Genomic DNA, 15,971 nt, shown 5'->3' on the forward strand with positions numbered 1-15,971 from the left:
GCATACTTTAACGTTTAAAGACTTTTCCTTTGTTGTGTCAGGGTTCAAACATGTCTGTGAGACAGTTGATATTTAGTAAACTTGATTTATGATTCTGGAGCTGCTTTTCTGAATCAATACATCCATTAAAAGTGTGAATATTTCCTGTTTTATTGTCTGTTTTTAATCATTTTATTGATGCAAAAACAGAACATACCAGACTTTGCTCTCTCCTCCGTGACTCAGACGCTTGCTGCGTGATGGAGCAGAAGGATGAAGACGGTCTGCAGATCGATTCACCGTGTGGCCTCAAGACGGAGCCCGGACAGGCCGGACTCTGCGAGTGAGTGTGTGAACTCTAAAAGAGGCTTATGAAGTTGTTAAACACTGCCTGTAAACTGTCTCAAACTTGGCAGAGTGTAAGCATCCTTCAGTGGACTGTGTATATCCTCCCCCCCAAGGGCCATACCAAAGTTAGTTATTTAGTTTCCTGCAGCGTGCGAGAGTATCAAAGTAATCCTGAATATATACAAGGCTAAAAGAGACTGACTGCCTCTATAATGAAGCCTGTTGAACAAGGCCCAGGGCTCTAAAAACACAATACACAATCTCCCTTTAAGTAATCATAATCGTAAACCTCTGATTTAATCAATACTGGTGTTTGATTTAAGTGGATTTTCTTTATTTTATAGGGACTAATATCTACATTCAAAACATGACATTAAAAAAGAAAAAAATTACATTTTGCTCAGGATTTAAAAATAAAAGCACCAACATTTTGGAACGATAAATCCAGCATTAAATTTTAAATTTAGTGAGAAAACAACAAACATCAGGGACAAAAAGAGCTGCGTCCTGTTAACCGAACTGTCCCGAGTAGCGAGAAAACAAAACTGTAATTGACGAAAAGCTGGTATCAAATGTTTTCTTTACTTATTCTTTGACCAGATAGTTTTTGAGTTAAATAAAAACTGCTTAGCTCGGACAAAGAGGGATACCAGGTGCTCTCGGTAGTGTTAAACTCAGGTGAATGCCAGGTGCTCCTGAAGGATTAAAAGTAAACTGTTGAAGGAGGGAAGCCTCCGGGCTTTCTTCAGGCACACACACACCTTGTGTCTCTCCTCCTTAAACACTGCTGAGCTTTTGTAATTAAACAACATTTAACGCGTGAGAAGGTTTTCGTTTTATGAAAGATGGCAAAGAAAAACGTGTATTTTTCAGATGGAGGTTTTGAATACAGCATCGAGCTGTGATTACATGTTTTATAGAAACATATTTGTGTCCACTTTTTACTGCACTTCATTTAAAGTCTTTTTATTTCAGTGACCTCGCTCATCAGTAGGGATAGACCGATTATCAGCAGGGCCGATAATCGGCATTTTTTTTTTTTTTTTTAATCCGACGGCCGATAAGAGATCAGTTTAAAACTGGGTTATTTTGGCTCTGATGCAGCCGCGCCTCTCTGTCTGCTGTCACTACTCTGTCTCCAGCATTGTCCCACCCACAGCACTGATTGGTCACACGCAGAGCCATGGCACAGGTAACAGCCAATCAGCAGTGAGAGCTGTGCACGCAGAGTGCTCACACACACGGCGGAGAGGAGAAAAAGTTAATTTCTTGCAAATTTTATTTAAATTTGTTTCATTTACTTTATAAAACTTCAGGAAGTTATTTATTCATTTATTTAAATTTTCAGTTAACTTTATAAGAGATGCTGCTGACCCTGGGAACTCCCTGCGCTTTGTGTTTGTTTAATAAACATATGCTTAAAGGCATTTAAACAAAGTTAAGTGTTGGAGTTTGTATTATTCAAAATTTTGACGCCAACTTTTACTGCAAATGAATATCGGCTCCAAATATCGGTTATCAGCCTCCTTGACTACTAATAATCGGTATCGGTATCGGCCCTGAAAAAACCATATCGGTCTATCTCTACTCATCAGAGTTCAAAACAAATACTGCAGAATAAAAACTGCTGCTGAGGCAGAAAAGGAAGGACAGCCCTCTCTCCTGGGGATCCTAAAATGTTTCTGTCTGCTCTGACTCGTCTCTCTTGGAGGGAGGTCAAAAAACACAAACACATTCTTTCTCTGTTGGGTCATCTCTGAAGCAAGTTTAGGACACGGACTCTGTGTGGGATTCCGGTCACAGCTGTGCTTATGGATAACCTCAAGTCTCATCTAAGTCAATCTGCACATTTAAAACAAAGAACGTCTAAAAAAAAAGTCTCTTATTTTAACTTTAAAGCAGCTAAAATAACTTTTTATAACAAAAATGTGACGGTGTGAGAGATGTAGCTCGGAATGATGAACCAGCAGAGGATTATCTGCTTCATCTGCAGCTCCTCAAAGCTTGATAACAAGTTTCAGTTCATGTTTTTTTATCTGGCTGGGTATAAATTGGTGTCAATTTCAGAGGAAAAAGCGTTAAAAATCCACTGCACATTACTCGCTCAGCAGCGCGAAGCAGACAGAAACACTTAGAGACAAGCTGGAGAACATAGTGGAGCATGTAGCAGCTAAAGAGCCAGAGCCAAAAGAGAGTGAATCTTTAAATGTATAATTATTTTAATGCAGCTGCAAGCTTGCTTTATTAATTTAAGGGTGATCTTGCTGTTGCATCTTCTTTCTGCTGCCCCCTAGTGGTGAAAACATCCCAACTAGCTCCTTTTCAAGAGCAGGTTCTATAAATGTTTCTTGCTTTTAGAGAAAATCTGCCTCTTTTCCCTGAGTCTCTGACAAAGGTGTGTTTGTTCCTGCAGGAAGCACTACAAGGAGTACCTGGTGAGTCTGATAAACGGTCACTCTGTGGACCCGGCTCTGCTCTACGACGGCCAGGAGCTGACCCGGGCCTGCGAGAGGTACCAGGTGGACAATCAGAGGGGAGAGAACGAGGAGGATATCGCTTACCACGCCCGACTGCTCGTGGTGAGAGACGTATATCATTCATTTAATTATGAACAACATGACAATCATTCATGGTTTTCTTTATTGCAAATGTTGAATAACTTGTCGTCTGTGTTCGTCACCCTCACAGAAACTGATGGAGGTCCCTCTTGGAGAAAAAGTTCCTCGAAACAAATAAAGGTTCTTTAACAGAACGTCACCAGCATGACCTGAAGAACGATCAGAGTTGATTAAAGCGGGATGTTCACGACACACAAGACTTTCCTCCTGACTCAAAGAAAGCAAAGAAATTCTTGCTTTGTATCGGTGAACTTTTAAATTCCTCGTTCATGTTAATGATAAACCGATAATGACAGGATGTAGCTGTCGACTTGTTCCTCTGATTTTCATCCCATTTTTAAACGTTAGAACTTTATCTTCTCTCGTCAGGTCACACAGAATCATAAACCTTCAGGAGGAACTTACACGTGGGATGAAGTTGAATCTTATTTTTTGCACTTGGAAGCAGAAAAGTTTGTTAAAAATGTCTCAGAATGAAGATATATTGTGCAAAAAGATATAAATACACATTCTCATTATCTATGTGGTAAAAAGGTTTATTTTGTCAAAGATTGTTTAGATGCTGTCAGGGTTTTTGATTTATATATGATGTATGAATCAAAGTCAATAAAAACATTCTATGATTATTATGTGGACTGATTCTTGTATCTCACTTAACACATTATAAAGAGGAATAAAGGTACATAAGAAGATTTCTTTTATGTATTTAAAGTCTAATACAATTGAGAGTGAAATGAAAGTCCTCTGCATCTTATTTGCAGACTGGATATTAGATAGAAAACACTGTCACGCTAAGCTCCACCTTCCTCCCTGAAATCAGCTTTTATGAAAAAAATTCTTAAGGAAACCTCTTAATTTAGATTAATTTCACACAACCTTCCCTTTAAGATGTCCCTTTTATTTTTGTCCTGGGTGGATTATGTAGCAATAAGGAGTTACATCAGCTGTTTTACTGACAGGAAAACCTTATTAGGAAATATTAGAAGGCAAAAAAAAAAATGTGGGGACTTAAATTAGATTTTCTCAATGACTGCATGTAAAAGTTTAGATAAGTAAAAGTGTATTTTTCATAAACAGAATGTAAAATCCTTTAAATATTAGAGCTTACTGAAATAAATCTTTGATAAATACATTAATTTTATGTCCTGACAACAAGTTACAGCCCTAAAACTTCCAGAAGATACATTAACTCTAAGTACATTAACTCAAGTGCTGTACTTAACTACAATTTATAATTAACTGAAGTATTTCAGTTTTATGCTACTTTATAATAAAGTACTAGACTTCTCACTGGACAAGTTTAGGCAGATTCAGAGTAATAATATGATACAAATTATAATCTACAAACAAATAAAAAATAGTATGATTACACCAATACAATTTTATTGAGCCCCAGAACTACACAGCAGGATATAAATAATGTTAAATTACAGATCCACAAAAACCCACAACATATTAATACATAAATAATTACAATCCAGAAATAAAAACTCATTTTAAGTATAATTTGATGCTCTTCCTTTTTAACTTTTACCTTTAAAAGCACAAACGTTAACGATAACAGTTTTTAGTCCCTGTAGTATTGCATTTTTTTAATTGAGTAAAACATTGAGGCACTTCTTCCACCACGGGAAGACTTTAATAGTTTATTACTTTTATAATTTACTTGTAAAATCATTAATTTATAATAATGTTTACGATTTAAGGTATGACATTATTTATAAATAATCCTAAAAGGGATATTAAGACGTTTATGTAAAGAGAAAAGAGTCTAAAATACTGTTTTTGTCGTGTAGATGTAATGTCTGTCCGCTGTCGCCCCCTGGCGGCCGACACACAGAACGTTTCTCTAAAGTCACGTGACTTCGGGGAAAAGGAGCGTCTGCTGTGAGCTTGCACAGTCCACACCACAGAGCTTAACACACAGTGAAGAGTCTGCAAGCATCGCGGAGGAAACGCAACTGAGGTAAACGAAACTTAATTCTGCTTCCTTAATTTAACACCTTTAGCGTCTATATTTGTTGTATCTATAATAATCGCTTACAGGTGAAGCTACGAGGAGCTTCTGATTTTTGTTCCTGTACCAGACTCCATTTAAAAAAGTGTTGATTTAAAATGTTAGTTTATGCTTGTTTGATGTTTCGGCTTAAACTTAAACTGCTAACACGAGTCTTCAGATGATATTAGCATTAAAATAAGTCTGTGTTTAATCTATTACGCCTTTTTATTTACCTGTTATTGTTGTTTTTATAACGTACTTATAAAAAAATAAAGTGTGTTAAAGTCTCGGGGGCGGGACATGTTGAGACGAGCATGTAATGGTGGTTGTTTGTTGTTTTTTGTTTGTGTCAGTCCGTGTTTCTGTTGTGTTTTTAGTTTTTAAAGAGTTATGACGGGGGGGAGAATGCGCTCCACTCGCAGACTGCGCTCCTGGATCGTCGAACAGGTGTGTGTATGTGTTAAAACGGTGTGTGCGCGGCAGAGAGCGGGGGTGAGGGAGGGAGTGAGGATGGCAGAAAGGGAGGGGGGAGAAGGAAAGGGAAACAGAGAGAGAGAGAAGGGACTCCAGTGAGATTTAATAAACAAATTACTGTACATTAGTGATGCTGGAAGTAATCAGACCCTTTAATTATGGAAAAGTACTTACATTAAGGTAAGATACTACTATAGGACTCGAGAAAATGTACTACAGTCTGGAAAACTTAAAAATAATTTATGATTAAAGAATTTAAATTTCTAGCTTTGTGTTTCAGTAACTAGAAGAAAAGTGACCAGGGGTTTAAAACAACTTAAACTGTTGGTACCTTTTCATTTTAAAGATTTGAATCCCCCATTTCTATCTTTCAAAAATACTAATAATAATTCAAAGTGAAAGCAGCAAATACTCAGGTTTGAGAGACGTATAAACCAGGGATTTTAATCATAGAGAGATTATTATAATTACCGATTGTTAAATTTAAAGCTGAATGTAGACTGAGGATGAGGAGATTTGACTAGTGTCAGCTCTGAACCGTTTCTGTAAAGTAAAAGGACATTTAAGTAAATCTTTAGTGAGTATAAAGTTAAACTGAGTTGTTTTGTTTGTTTCGGCTGCTGCAGGTGAACAGTGGGAAATACTCGGGGCTGATGTGGGACGACGATGCCAAAACTATGTTCCGCATCCCGTGGAAACACGCCGGGAAGCAGGACTTCCGTAAAGACGAGGACGCCGCTATTTTTAAGGTCTGAACTTGCTTACATAACTCCCAAAAGACGACGCACAAGCTAACACAATAACCCTCTGACCTAACATCTCTGCTCCCCTCAGGCGTGGGCGGAGTTCAAAGGTAAGCTCACAGAAGGGGATCTAGACAACCCGGCGTCCTGGAAGACCCGCCTGCGCTGCGCCCTCAACAAGAGTCCGGAGTTTAAGGAGGTGATGGAGCGAGCCCAGCTGGACATCTCAGAGCCCTACAAGGTGTACCGCCTGGTCCCCATCAGCGAGCAGGGTGAGAGTCACACACATTCACCCCACACACACACACACACACATTTTGGATTTAAAGATGGCCGACTTCCTGCTTCATTAGGGATAAAGATGAAGCTTTCTAAAAGTCAGAGAATTAAAACTGCAGTAGGTGACATTATTAAAACTAACAGCTGTGGTTGTTGTCACCTTTTTACCGGTGTGTCTGCCATATTGTATATCTGGCTTCTTCAGTTGCCGTGGTTACTAGCCTGCGCGCACATGACAGCCTCCTCTGCGGGGAGGGCTTTGGAGGCAGGACTGAGCGCCTTGGAGAGACGGGGAGGGACCTGGAGGTTGTAATCTTTCAAATTTTGAAACAAAGTCCGCTCTCTTCTCCATCTTACCGCCTGCAGCTTTGAATATTTGAGACGTGGTGAATAAAGATAGTTTGTAGTCTGTCGCTTGATGTGATCCTACAGACTCACCCAGTGTTCCTAAAACATCATGCTTCTAAATTCAACTGGAAAAAAACAGAATTTTGAAGCCATGGAAGCCCAAACAACAACGTTAAAGAGGAGGAGTAAAGTATCGTGATGTGTTCAAGAGCTGACAGAAAAGTCTGTGACTTACAAACTCTGGAAAACCATTGCAGAATGCGTTTATTAGTTCAAGCTGTCACATATTAGCAGTGTTGGCTAACGTTCATTTTAAAAGTAAGTTGTTACGTTCCTGCGTTACCTCCTGAGAAAAGTAACACGTTAGATTACTTTACCAAAAATTAAACCTCCTTTGCGACTTGTTACACGTGTGTTATATCGTCAGGACGGCGTGTCGCCTGCTGTACGTCTACCTTTGAATCTATCGGCTCTACCGTCGTTGCATTCCCTCGTTTTCGGCCCATAATCTGTAACTCTGCAGCCTGATAACAGGAATGACAGACACAGCATAACAGCTCTTTATGATGCTAACAGTCTGACAGTGAAATGGGCAGAGACATACAGTATTAGACACAGCTGTTTCCATGACAACAATACAACACAGGCTCTTAGTCCCACCAGGGTTGTGGAGCTGTGTTTAGATGCAGATGCTTCTTTACATGACAAGCTCCAGACACAGCTTACATTTCACCGTCACGTTGTTCTCGTGCCTTTCACCCAAACATTCAGAATAATGTGAATATTTCCACAAAGTAAACGCTGTCCTCTCTGACAGCTCGCTAGCTGGATTAGCTAGTTACGCATGCGCGCTGACACAGCTGTGTTTACCTTCTGGTGGGGCGCAGCGACCTGCCAAGAAGGAGGAGAGAAACAGAAACAGAGCTTTGGGGAGTTTCTGTTTTTGTGGCGACAAACGGAAAAGAGAAATACCTGATTTATTTTCCAGTAACAGATTACTGTTCATGAAAAAGAAACTAAATAACGGATTACTTGTGTTACGCTCAGCACTGGTTATTAACGGCTTACATAGACGTGAAACTCCTCTTTTTCCAGCACTGTAAAGACACAAACAGGTCATTACATAAGCTAACAAGCTAACAGGCTAACAGGTACAGGACTTTCTCAGAGAGGAACAACCTACATTTCAAAATAAAAGACTTCTTTGGGTGTGGTGCAAACGTCTCTAGTAGATCCTACGGCCATACGTGAGTCCTCAGTTTGTGTTCGGTGCAGTCATCACGAGGAGAGACTTGTTGTTGCATGTCGCCTTCTTGTTGTTAACACTGTGGTTTCATGATGAGTTGTTTGGTTAAAACTTGGGTTGAAGTGTAAAGTGAATATTTGCTCAACCGCTGATATCAAGAGTTCTTCTTTGATCATCATCGCTGCTCAAACATTTAACATTCAGTGTGTCAACATGTCAGCGCTTAAAAAGCAGCTGTTTTTATTTCCTGTGTTTGGGCTGAACGGCGAGAGGCGGCTGCTTCCGTTTTTATATCATTTTATCTGATTTGAGCGGGAGGCCAGGGACCGTCTGAAATACTCTGATAACAGCGCCAGCGAGAGAGTGTAAAATGTGATATTAATGTGCCAACATTTAAAGCTTTATCTGCAACGTCTGTAAGAAAAGTTTAAGCTTGCAGGAAAAAGTGTTTCAGTTTGTCGTCCTATAAAAAAGCTTCATGTGAGACTCGAGTACGACTGATAGTTCTCAGGGTTGAATTCATTAGAAAAATATTGATTCATATTTCTTTTAATATGCCAAAATATACCCAAGAAATGCACAATTTAAACTATTACTGCATTTAATGAGACAAAACTCCAAAAATGTGACGTTTGTTATCGTTTGGATTGATTAATTTGGACATGAAAAATATACAAATTCATGACAAAAGAAAAAGGAAATCATCTGAGCTCATTCCCACGAAAAAAGAGCAAACATATCTGAGATTACGGCGCAGATTTGCCCCCAAAAAACTTTAATATCAACATTTAAATTAATAAATGATCTAAATAAATGCCAAAGAAAAACTCCCTGAGATTAAAGTGTCATATTTGCAAGGGAAACGTTTATATAAAGGCTATCGTCTTGGATTAAAGTTGATAACTTCACAATCATATTGTCCCACCAGGTTTGCTTCATCTCGGAGCAGCGACGAGTGCAGCGGGCCAGCCGCTCGAAGGGCCAGAAGCGTCTGACACGACCGTCTTTGCTATTTTTACTCTACAGTTATCAATCAGAACCTGAAACTACTTTAGTTACTCTCAGGAATTTTACCCGGACCGACCCGTCGCTGTCTGGTGTAAAACATCGGATTAAAAGTTACACAACGTGACTTTACAAACCTCTCCAGCTTGTTTTGCAGTGAACTTTCCTCCCCGTCACTCCCCATCTGCTATCACACATCTAACCGTCCACTCTCCTCTCAAACAACAGCTCCGTCTCTTCCTTGAGCTTTTATTCTCAGTGAATTTAACCAGCATGTTTTCAGCTTTGACCCTTGACCTCCTCGCCTGCTGGTTCCTTCTGTTTCTGAACTTAGATTTTTCTGCTCATTTTAAAACAGAAACTAAACACCTGAAATCTCAGCTGACCTTCAGCCTGGCTGATATCAGCGAGGACGTTTTGCTCTCTGCTCCAGTTATTTTGCATTTTGAATCATCTACCGCATATTTAGTGACGTCGTCGAGTCCTTTCGTTAAACGTGTCCACGCTCTGCCTGTAAAGGCAGTTTCATTGCTGACTTACATAAGGCTCTTTGCATTGTTTGTGTGTTTAAAGCTGCTGAACAAATAGCCCTGCCTTAGTGTTCATGGTGACACACTGAGACACGACCAAAGTACAAGTCTGACACAGTCTCCTGCTGTTCATTTGCTGCAATTATTGTGCCATTAAAGATAAGAGAAAAACATCCGACACAGCTGTTTTCAACGAGGTGTTTTCAGAATAGGGTCAGCGTTAAAAAGAGACTTATCTTCACTGAAACAAGTGAAACAATCAGTGAAAACCATGGGATTAAAAGGCAGTCAAAGCTTCATGTTGCTTTTGGCTGAGTCGGCCGAGCTGTGAGCCGACACTGGAGCGAAAAAGTTCAGCCAACATCAACGTTACAACCGGGATGAGTTCCATGTAGTGGCAGAAGTCAGAGATGAAAGCAGCACTGTAGTGGCAGAGCTCAAAACTGAACAAAGATGACTCTGTTTGTTCGGCGTGTGCGTCCAATAAAGTTTATAGAGTCCCTTCTCTCTCGTGTGTTCAGGCATGGTGGTTCCTGAGAAGAAATGCAAAGTCAAAGCCACCAAGAGGTCAAAGAGGAGGAGGAGGAGGAGCAGCAGCAGCAGCAGCAGCAGCGAATCGGAGAGCGACGACGGCGGCCGGGTGAAGAAGATCAAGACGGAAGAGGTCACCTCGCAGCTGGTGAGTCGGGTTGTCCGAAAGTGAGGACTAAACATGGGATTGATTTGAGCCTCGAGGCCACACGTCAGTCTGTTCCCCACTCAGAGTGAAACAGTGAGAACGAAGTTCTGTCGGAAGTAGAATTTGAGGTTATTTGCTTCCGCTTTGAACGAACAGGAAGTGAGACAACATGTTAATTAAATGCACAGAATCGTTTACATTTTGGAGATGGTTTTGGAGCTGTGTGATCCCCATCACAAGGTTGCTTTAAACACCATTTTTGTAGTTTTTGTTTGTTGCAAATTTATGAGTTTAGTCTCTGAATTTTCAAGTATTTTCTCTGATTGTTTCTCTTCTCCTCCGGCACCTTTTTGTTTTACTTTATTTCCCACAAAAAGTTTAAACAGAAAGCTCAAAAATCGTCATGCACGCTGTTCCGACTATAATTATTACTTGGAATCAGAGATGAGTTCATTTTTTAAATGTTTTCCTTGTTGAAGTCATTTTTAAAAGACTTAAATCAGTAATTGTTTGTGGTATAATTTGCTCGTTCAGCACACCGTTTAATGGGTGGTGGAGCTAAATTAAAAGTCTGAAATCGTTCAGATTCATCCTGTAAAGAACATCAATTTAATGTCAGTTAAATATTCATCCCTTTAAACCTGCAGCCTTAAAGCTTCACTCCTGCGAGGCTTCCTCACTCTGAATAAATGCTGACTCTCACTCGGGCGGTGAGATAAACATCTTCTTCTTTGTGCTCCTCAGTGTGTCGACGAGCCTCTGCAGCGGGCCCAGATCAACATCCTGACAGACGAACCCGCCCAGCACACCATCATCATACAGAGAGAGGGTGAGCTCACTGCATCATTACACAGCGGCCACAGTGGAGGGCACTTAGAGGGGTAATTGAGTCAATCGATACAAGGGAGGAGTCTGATGTGTGAAGCTGCTGACTTACAGGGGGAAAATTAATGGGAGTTTTTAGTGAATTAGGAACCTGGGATGAGTGTGTGATAGATTGTTTGTCTTGTAGACGTCGATGTGATACACTTGTTTATTTTTAACCGTCAAATTTGAGCTAAAACTCCCGTACAACATTTATTAAGCTGCAGTCTAACTCAAATTCAAGTTTTCTCCGTCACCTTCTTTGGAAGGAAGATCTGGGGAATGTCTTCTTCTTAGTCAGGAACGCAAGCTTCAAATCCACGACCGGGAAGAGTTCAAGGGTCCTTTTTACATCTGAGCTTCTGTATGGAAAGATTTGGCTTGTGGAGGAGGAGCTGTGAAAGCAGAGATGCAACATGATGCAACATTATTTCTCGTACTCTGTGTAAAACTGAAACTCGCCAACAGACAGATCAGGAAATCTTATTGCATCAAGCGTGCGGCTTCAGAAATCAGGCCGGGGGTTGGAGGGAAGCGTAATGTAATGTGTTACTGAGCTGCTGCTTGTATGTAAGACAAAAACAGATTATCAAGGTGCTGGTTTAGCTCAGCTGGTGGAGCAGGCGCCCCGTGTACAGAGGCTACAGCCCCTGACGCACTGATGGCAGGTTTGACCCCCTGTCTGTCTCTCTTCAGCTGTCCATTAAATAAAGTCAAATCTGTAAAAAAAAGCACAACCAGGTTATTAGAGTTCATATCAACTCGACCTGACTCCTCCAGTGTGTGCAAACAGACCACACTTTGAGGGAACCGCCTCGTGCTGATTGAACCACTGACGGCTGATTTACCACTTTTCTTCCTCTGTGTGTCTCCGCAGAGGTCGACGAGATCAGGCTGGACATGCGGATCGAGGAGAGCTTCTCTGCTCCAACTGGAGGTAACTATGAAACCAATGTGCAGCCGGGCTTTATTTAGCATCCTATCGCACGTTACTGGTCTTTATTTAGATTTCTCCACTGCAGGAAAGCTGGCTCGTTGCAAACTTGTGCCAACAACATTTAGTTGATGTGAGTTTTTAGGCGTGGTTATCTGATCTTAAAATATGTAAACACTGAGACACACACACACACACACACACACACACGCTGCAGCTCGGCTTTTAATGGCTTTTAATAATCTGGTTTCCGGGCAATGTGTGATGTCATGATCGTGTGTCCCAGTCCTCATTTTTATACAGTTCTTAAAACCACACAGACTCACGCGCTGCACGCCTGACGCCATTAAAGTCCGTGAGTGTTCAGTGCTTTGGCTTTAGGGTGGAGTTTGGGATTGGGCCTTAGTCTTGGCACCATCTAGTGGACTGAAGAGGCAACTGTTTTTATCATTCTAATCCTAAAAAGTTTAATTTTCTGTGCAATATAACCCTGATGCACGATATTATCTTCAGTTATCGGCAGTCATTTTTCTGCCGTTAAAACAACGCTTTAATTCTGCCTGAATGCTCGATGATTCCCTGAAACAGCTGGATGTGATGCTACATTAACTCGGCGCGAGTGTGCGCACACACTGCCTGCAACACGCCTCTTGTCAGGCGTGAAGAAGGGCGCAAGATGTCTGCGGTGTTGCAGCGAGGTAGATTTTGTTTTGCCCTCGTTGTGGCTGTTGTCTGGATCGTCCACTACAGGGGAGGAAAAAAAACGTGCCTAATGTATCGGCGTCGAAATCGGCACAAAGGGTTGAAAATATCTGCATATCGGCAAAAGATCCAATATCGTGCATCCGTAATGACTGCTATACTTACAGACTGATACTTGGTTCCTGTGTATTAATATAGTACCACTCCAAATCTCAGGATATCGTCCTGTATTGATTTTTTCCTACCCCTCGACACCTGATCAATCTGACGGCTCATGTTTTATAGGGATGGGTCATGAATTAGAATATTTGAATTGTCATTCAGGGACGTTGGAACTATTTCCTGGGAGGGGGTGATGTGTTAAATGCATCAATCTGGCCTGGATGTGCTCTTAACAACAAGTGAAATCCTCTGACAAATAGCCTAAACTGTGCACACTTTCACTGCACGATCAACTGTATGCACACGCTGTCACGCGCATCTCACACTCCCATAAGTGCTCTATTATCTTCTGTGCCTTCTGCCTGCGAAGTGAGCCGTCAGGTGTGCGTGCGGTTTGTGTAACTCGAGCCAGGATAACTGCTACAACGGTTGCGTCGCTATTTGTGGCTCTGATTGAAGCACAAAGAGACTCTTTTGTCTGTCGCGTTGCTGCAGATGAACTGAGAGTTCAAGACTTATTTCCATTGCAAATATCTCTGAGGATGACAGACATCTGCTGTTTGACTAGCTTTGGTTACTCGTGCTGTAACCCCTCCCCTCTCTGTGTTTGTCTCTCCAGTCCAGGACTCCTTCAACGTGGTGGTTCATTATTTAGGACAGGAGGTTCTCAAACGTCAGATCCAGGGCCCTGATGCCAGGATAACGTACCTGCCTTCCTCTCCGGCTCCCCCGACACCGGCCGTCATGAAAGGCCGGTTTCCGCGCATCCCGCTGCCGGAGCCGCCCTCCTCGCTGCAGGCGGGCCCGGAGCTGCAGGCCCTGTTCACCCTGCTGCCCTTCATGGAGAAAGGGGTGGTGCTGACATCAACGCCGCAGGGAGTGTATGGCAAACGCTTCTGCCAGGGGCGGGTCTTCTGGACGGGGCCGCACACGACCACGCCGGGGCTGCACAAGATGGAGAGGAACACGGAGCCGGTGCTGCTCTTCAGTAAAGACGCATTCAAGCAACGTGAGTGTGACCAAAGACACGAGACGTGTCTGTGGCTCTGCTGACACCAAACAGTAACAAGACATTACTTCATGTGACCAGACGTGTGCGACTTTAAAACGGTGAAAATAAGTAGAGACAGGTCTCAGTTACGCCGGCTTTAATAGCAGCCGGAGGAGAAGAGAAATATTCAGAGAAACAACTCAAAAATTCTGAGATTAATCTCATAAATTTGCTAGTTTTCAGGCAAATTTGGGACTTTTATGTCAAAATTTTGGAGGTTTTTGTTGTTGTTTTTCACAATGGCTCTAATACGCCGTCGTACTTCCTGCACTTTGAACAGTGGAGGTTTCCTGTTTACCGTCATAGTGCAGTGATGGAAAGTAACGAAGAACATTTACTCAAGTACAAGTTTTCTACTTAACTTGAGTATTTCTATTTGATGCTCCATTTCTCTTCTACTTTCTATTAACCTGGACAAAGCCGCTGTCAGTCACAGCTGGTGTTCTCTGTAATCGATAGGAGAAATAATATTTGAAATTGGGCCATAGCTGTGGAGAAAGTCGTACAAACAGCTCGTGGTTTCGCCCATTCTACATTCCTACAACACCCAGCGTGCATTGCTCCCCTCCCTCTGAAAGGAACGGCCCAGCGAGAGACGCTGGAGTGAAGTACTACCGTTTCTCTGCAGGCAGCCGCTCAGAGCCGGACAGAATCTGAAACACGACGAGAACATACCGGTGGATCGTCTAAAACATCTTCAGGTCTGCAGTCGACTTTTCAAACATGACGATTCTGAACGAGACGTGACATCGGAGGCGGCGTCCTAGATTGAGGAAGTGTAGTTCAGCGAGCTCTCTGGCCTCCGCCAGATGACGTGTTTTATGTCGTCTGGCGGAGGTTTTCCAGGGCCGGTTGGAGAAGCGGATAGCGTCCTCCAAAGGCACAGAGCGAAATAGCCATAATGGCATTAGCTCCTCATGATAGCATGAGAGGACTGAGGTTGAAAATCGGCGAACTGGCCCTTTAAGTCAACAGATTATAGTTCTTCATACCTGAACTGTTTAGTGTCGACCATGGAGCGTTCTTCCACCACTGTTCATTTAGAAAACGGTCACAAGCTAAAAAGGATTGAAAACGACTTCTAAATTTTAAAGCTTCAACTGTCTGCTTTTATTTTGAAAGATAAAATTACACAGGAAGTACACAGCTGTCACAGTAAGAGTCTAGGTGGCTTACATCAACCCTAAACCAGGTTATTTGTGACCTGATTTCTACCTGATTGCACCTTTTCCAAGCTGGGTTCAACTTCAACTGAAACAATTATTAATTTATTATTTGACTGATTATTTGAATATTGATTGACAGCTATTTGATGAGTCATGACAGATTTTACATCGTGTAGGTCCTAGCGTTCTTGTGTTTTGGGGGATTTGGTTGGTAAAATTAAAGGAAGAGGCCGATTTAAATTGTGAGTTTGGGAAATTGAGATGGTAATTGTCTCTGGCATTACTCAGAAAATAATCAGAGCAAGCTGTGGTAGTTGTTTTGACAATGCATCCCCCGGGACGAGCTGGTGAATGTAGCTAAGCAGCGGGACGTCTGGGTCACCTGGCTTAGCCTGCTGCCACCGCGACCCGACCCCGGATAAGCGGGAGGAAATGGACGGATATAAACTAAAAGTTGTTTTAAATGAATGCTGTGAAATCTGAATTGATTGTGTCTTTTTTTTCCTTCATAATCAGAACTGGACGACTTTCGTCTAAACGGCGGTGAGCCTCCTCAGTGCGGCGTCACTCTGTGCTTCGGAGAAGAGCTGAGTAACACCGAAGACCCGTCCAGAAAACTCATCATAGTTCAGGTGAATGTGCGTAAAAATCTCTCTGTACATGAGCACTTGGACGTCACACATGCAACACTGCAGTAACTGTTTATTGCCATTAAGTGGCGCCCAAGAGAACGAAACTGAGACCTTAGAGATTACAACTTACAACTACATCTATTGCTGTTAATTTATTAGTGATTGATCCAAAACGTTCCAACTGGCATTGTGCAGAGAACCTTCGAAGAACT

General features: G+C 41.9%; 1 protein-coding gene across 1 annotated transcript in view; it reads left to right on the plus strand.

Annotated features, from left to right (window-relative positions):
- Nucleotides 1–15,971, plus strand: part of LOC138595699 (E3 ubiquitin-protein ligase RNF31-like) — a 35,091-nt gene that overhangs the window by 16,710 nt on the left and 2,410 nt on the right. Inside the window, exons 22-32 of the mRNA XM_069667066.1 lie at nucleotides 226–322; nucleotides 2,741–2,906; nucleotides 3,315–3,352; nucleotides 5,331–5,391; nucleotides 6,045–6,167; nucleotides 6,253–6,433; nucleotides 10,091–10,248; nucleotides 10,993–11,077; nucleotides 11,990–12,049; nucleotides 13,530–13,919; nucleotides 15,644–15,759. Coding sequence (XP_069523167.1) covers nucleotides 226–322; nucleotides 2,741–2,906; nucleotides 3,315–3,352; nucleotides 5,331–5,391; nucleotides 6,045–6,167; nucleotides 6,253–6,433; nucleotides 10,091–10,248; nucleotides 10,993–11,077; nucleotides 11,990–12,049; nucleotides 13,530–13,919; nucleotides 15,644–15,759 — 1,475 coding nt within the window. The remainder of the gene's footprint in view (nucleotides 1–225; nucleotides 323–2,740; nucleotides 2,907–3,314; nucleotides 3,353–5,330; nucleotides 5,392–6,044; nucleotides 6,168–6,252; nucleotides 6,434–10,090; nucleotides 10,249–10,992; nucleotides 11,078–11,989; nucleotides 12,050–13,529; nucleotides 13,920–15,643; nucleotides 15,760–15,971) is intronic.

This window comes from Semicossyphus pulcher, unplaced genomic scaffold (assembly GCF_022749685.1).
Source record: "Semicossyphus pulcher isolate SPU_LCO1_2020_fin unplaced genomic scaffold, fSemPul1.0.p SCAF_18, whole genome shotgun sequence".
NCBI classification, from domain to species: Eukaryota; Metazoa; Chordata; class Actinopteri; order Labriformes; family Labridae; genus Semicossyphus; species Semicossyphus pulcher.